Source organism: Bos javanicus, chromosome 14, assembly GCF_032452875.1.
Source record: "Bos javanicus breed banteng chromosome 14, ARS-OSU_banteng_1.0, whole genome shotgun sequence".
NCBI lineage: Eukaryota > Metazoa > Chordata > Mammalia > Artiodactyla > Bovidae > Bos > Bos javanicus.
In genome coordinates, this window is record NC_083881.1 from 15,800,697 (window position 1) to 15,805,740 (window position 5,044).

At 42.3% G+C, this 5,044-nt stretch overlaps 2 protein-coding genes across 2 annotated transcripts; both read right to left on the reverse strand.

Moving 5' to 3' along the window:
• Nucleotides 1–255: 255 nt before the first annotated feature.
• Nucleotides 256–2,032, reverse strand: LOC133260163 (bone morphogenetic protein 15-like). The gene is given in 3 exon segments (XM_061438364.1): nt 256–1,243; nt 1,246–1,257; nt 2,023–2,032. Coding segments are annotated over 3 exon segments (864 nt in total). The 3' UTR covers nt 256–401.
• On the reverse strand, nt 1,314–4,080 carry LOC133260374 (diphosphoinositol polyphosphate phosphohydrolase 2-like). The gene is made up of 2 exons (XM_061438659.1): nt 3,737–4,080; nt 1,314–3,701 (listed from the first exon to the last, which is right to left on the reverse strand). The coding sequence occupies exons 1-2, from the start codon at nt 3,794–3,796 to the stop codon at nt 3,138–3,140; spliced, it is 624 nt and encodes a 207-aa protein (XP_061294643.1). The 5' UTR covers nt 3,797–4,080; the 3' UTR covers nt 1,314–3,137.
• Nucleotides 4,081–5,044: the final 964 nt, after the last annotated feature.

Genomic DNA, 5,044 nt, shown 5'->3' on the forward strand with positions numbered 1-5,044 from the left:
AAAGTTTCCTAGTCCATCTAAGAAACAGTTTTAGATTTAGAGGGAAATCCAAACACAGAAGCAAGCGGTCTCTTCAATTAGGTAATAGTTTCTAGGATTCAGGAGGCAAGGAAGAGGAGTATAAAATCTCAAGTTACTGTCTTCACCCCAAACCTTCTAGATCCTCAGAAGACGGACTAGTGGTCAAAACATACTGATATTTGGCATCAGAACTGTTTTTATAAAGTGAGACACTCATAAATAGGGGAAGAAGACTTAAAGTACAGTGCTGAAGGCAAGGAATAGAATCTACAGATTGGGTAGAGCACTTGGGTTGAGCACTTTCAGATTTAACAATATTTGTTTACTATAAATCCTTTTCTAATTTCTTGGGCAAACCTGATCTATCTGTACCTTTGCTGTCACCTGCATGTACAGGACTGGGCAATCATACCCTCATACTCCTTGTACAAGATACTCCCATTTGCCTCAATCAGAAGGATGCTAATGGGAACATACTTATAAGGGACACAGGAAGGCTGAGGGACACTCTGATCCACCAGCTCATTGACAAGGTTCTGGATGATGGCATGATTGGGAGAATTGAGACCATAGTGTAGTACCCGAGGACATACTCCCTTACAGTAGTTTGGGGTATAGAGATGGGGAGCGATGATCCAGTGATCCCAGCCCAGCTGCTGGAAGCTGACTTGAAAAGGGTGGAGGGAACACAGATTACTTTCAGGCCCGTCATGCTCCCTGGAGGGGCCAGGAACTTCAGATGCAATACTGCCTGCTTGACGAGCCCTCCTCAAGAGAAGAGAAGGGTCTTTTTCTGTAAACTCTTTCAGGCCTTTAGGGAGAGGTTTGGTCTTCTGAACACTCTGAGTGTCATTGAAATACAGTAACAAGAAGACAGTGTCCAATGATGAAGTGCCATGCCACCAGAACTCACGAACCTCACTACCTCTTGGCTGCTGACACACGAAGCGGAGTCGTAGAACCCTGCGCCCCTTGTGATTCCAGAGCTTTTGCCCAACATGTTCCATGATATCCATCTCTGTCCAAGCTTTGGGCAACAGGGAAGGCTTTGAGGAGCCTCTTCCTGAAGAAGGAAAGTGATTGGTTGGGCTTTTCTGGACCCAGGGCTCCACATGGCAGGAGAGGTGGGAATGAGTTAGGTGAAGTTGATGGCGGTAAACCACAGTGGCTCTGACTAGTTGGTATGCTACCAGGTTTGGTCTCAGAGGAAAGTCCAGGGTCTTATGTGCCAGGAGCCTTATCCACTAGGATGAAAAGAAGCAGCCCTTTGGTCAAATGTTTCTGACCAAAGAAAATTATACAACAATATTTATAGGCTCACTTTTAAGAAATGGGCTGACATTAATACTGTACATATTTTACATGTCAAATACATAGTCCAGGAGTTTATAAAATAAGTTCATGCATTATTACCTCTAATAATATCATATACAAGATACCCAGCCCCCCTCCCCCAGTACTTCTGACATTTCAGGTGGACACAAGTCTTATATACAAAAACAATCCAGTTCTCTCTGCTGCATTAAGTATATAATTTAAAGAAACTTCAGAGATTACTGAGAAAAAACTACAAAGTGTCAATCTGTGGGATTTAAAATGTTTCCTTTAAAAAAAAAAAAAAAAAACACCCAGAATACATAACCTCTGTACAAAGAAAAATATAAAAATTCTAGATGATCATGTTTGATCACATTACATAATTTAGGATGATATGTCATTGGTTAAGTTTTTTTACTTTACTTATTCCTTTGACAGCATTCATTTGTGAACTAATATTTATATTTAGTTCAGCTGCATTTACGGCACAAGATCTCATTTTCAAAACAGTGGCACCAATTTTCCGTAAGTGTAACAGTATTCTATTTTTAGCAGCAATTATGTTTTAAAGGTTGACAATTTAGAGAACAAGTGTGTAACTATGCTTACTTTCTACTTTATATTCATCAGTTATGATGTTTACAAAAAGCTAATGTCTACATATGGAATCATCTTTCACTTTACCCCACCTCATTTCTCGCTTGGTCAGCAAAGTACAGACAAGGTATTCATGTGTTTCTGTTAGGTGGGATTCTTGGATTTAAGTGAATATAAAGACAAGTGTAAGACAAATTCTTAGTCCAGGTATGTTCCAGAGCCCCAGTATTTAGTTACATAATACCTACTGACCAGCTATAAAAGATGAGATGTTCTAAGGTGCCTTAACAATCTAGGTCTGTAACAGCTGAACAAGGCCATTTCACTCAACTGTGATGCAGTCAGCATCGACTGGCCTTTATCAGCAAGTTTAACTGATGTCACTAAATTAGAAAACCAAATGTTTTTAAAATTAGTTTACACTGAGGGATGTATAGTTCTCATGTATTCTGTGTGAAGAGAGATTATGGATAAAGGGAACTGGCCATGGAGCATGTTAACTCAAATTCTAGGAGTACAGTTTTCATGATAAGATGTTATCTACTACATGCAATTTGCTTATAGTACCTGCCTAACAATCACTAGCTCTATAGAGTTCAACTTTGTCTTAAAGTGACTGTTGAGTCCCTTTACAGGAATTGGCCATACCAGGTGATGTAATACCCCTTGTGAAAATTGAGACAAGTTGACAAATTCCTGAAAATAGGATCATATAGAAAAAACAGTCCAAATCTGGGATCTATGAATTAAAATTGTGATCCTATGAAACAAGTTTTTGGGTTCATGGACTGCTTTAATATCAAGAATTATTGTCATAAATTCCCCAAACAGAAGGATTTGTTGAGTATGTGAAAATGATTTTGTGTGTGTGTGTGCTTTGTAAATGACAAAACAATTTGAGGGGGGAAAACATACCCACAAATAAGTTGATGTGACAAAACCCACAGACTGATGGCAAATGGACAAACACGGAAAAACAATATGCTGTGAAATGCCAACCAAAATAACATGGTGGGTGGGTGGACTGGAGTAAGGGGGGTAGAGTTAAGGCATCTAAAAAAAATTCCACATGGCTTTGGCTTATTAAAATATTTTACACTATCTTTTTTTTTTTTTTTTAAAGACGATTTGAAAGCATCTAAAAAACATGCAAATTGTTTGAAAATCCTGCATGGCAAATTCAGACAGTTTGCAAGCGTCATTCAGATGTTTGTCAAGGATAATAAAGAAGCCTCTGCCCACAAGACTGCACAGGGTGGAAGAGGTCTTTCCGATTCTCTCTGTCTTACACTAGACGGCAGCCCAGAGGTCCGTGCAGCAGTTACAAACAAGGTGTTACTGTCTGGAAGGGAAGGGACTGAAGAGTTTCCATTGGTGGGAGAACAACCCAGCTTTAGTTTTTCCAGATACTCTGCACGTACAGGCTTATGGCACTGGAGAACTTTGATGGCATCTTCTACTTTGAACCACTCTCTCTTCCTTCCTATATTAACAGAATCTTCCCAGTCTTCTAATATTTCAGTGACAGTAAGAACATACACGTATGTTCTGTGCTTTCGGTCTTGGTTCTCAAATATGCCCAGGAGTCTGCCCAATTTTCCTTTTACTCCAGCCTCTTCGTAAACCTCCCTTACAGCAGCGCCATCAGGCTCTTCCTCAGGCTCCATTCCTCCTCCTGGGACAATCCACTGGTCTGGATACCGACTGCTGCTCACCAACAGGACCTCGTCCTCCTGCTCGCTCCGGAAGCACAGGCACGCCGCCCGCTTCTTCTTCTTCTTTTTTTTTTTTTTTACGCCGCCCGCTTCTTGAAGCCCTCGCGGTCATAGGTCCGCGTCTGGTTGGGCTTGAACTTCATCATAGAGGCGGGTTCTTGCTGCCGCTGCTGCCCTGGCCGCCGCCACCCCCCCGGGCAGTGGGGTCGAGGGCGAATCGGGGCGCAGGGAAGCGAGGAGGCGGCGCGGGGAAGGGCAGCGAGGCCGGGTCAGTCCCGGAGCAGACGACCGCTCCGACGCGGGGCAGAGCGCGAGCGTCGCTCACTGGAGCCCGGGTGCCGGGGGGGGAAGCGCCGCCTCTGCTCGGGCGTCCGCCGCTCTCCATGGAGCCCGCCGCACGCTCGCCTCCGCTCCCTCCTGCTGCTGCCTTCGCTGCCGGAGAAAGCGAGGCTCCAGGCTCGCGCCACGAGGAGACAGTTGCAGGAACCGGCGCCGACTGGGCAGCAGCGCCGCGGCCTAGTCTACTCTTTTTAACAAAGAAATGGATTAACCTGTGTTCCTCTCTGAGCACACTAAGTGATTTTTTTTTTTCCTTTTTAATAAAATATCATCTACCTATATACATATTACTTACATTGAAAATTTGAGTTTGGGATATGTTGGTGGTGGTAGGAGTGCTTTATTTGAACTGTCATTAAACCTGGCTGATTCATTCATCAGCTGACAATTTAATGAGCATGTAGTATGTGCTTATAGTCTACATCTAAGGGATAATTCATTAGCAAACAATTTAATAAGCATGTAATATGTGCTTACAGTCTACATCTAAGGGAAAGCAATGAATGAGGCAGAGACTGTCTCTGCCATTATGAAGCCTATGCTATCTTCCATTGATTTTATCAGCTGAAGAAACCTATAGGATAAAGATAAAGGAAATGTAAGTGTCAGAAGTTTTTATAGTTATTTAGATTAGTATCAAATAGCCAGGAACCCAAATATGCCATAGCTATGGGCATCATGATGACTGCATAAGCTCAAAGCTAGATTCCTCATGTTCTAATTATGTGACTGCAATAAAAAAGTGAAATTTGCTATTTTTATAGTCCATCCACTTATAGTTTAAAAAACACTTAGACGTACTCTTACTTGTCATTAATCTGACAAGCATTTTTTTGTGCACCTACTATACACTGTTGGCACCAGAGACCAAAGCTAAGCAAAATGGCACAGTCTTCAGGGAGCATAGATGACAGCTGAGACTAAGATACTAATCAACTGAAAGAGTGATGAGGGGTGTGTGTGTGTGTGTGTGATGGAGGCACTTCATGGAGGACATACTGTGGTTTGAGGGAAATGAGAGTGAGAGAAATCTCTGAGAATGTTAAAATGTTTCA

Bases quoted from the DNA above. Each gene is read 5' to 3' on its own strand.
- LOC133260374 (XM_061438659.1), bottom strand. From the start codon at position 3,796: ATGATGAAGTTCAAGCCCAACCAGACGCGGACCTATGACCGCGAGGGC. The intron at 3,702-3,736 runs GCGGCGTAAAAA...AAGAAGAAGAAG, and splicing joins GCGAGGGCTTCAAGAAGCGG to CGGGCGGCGTGCCTGTGCTT.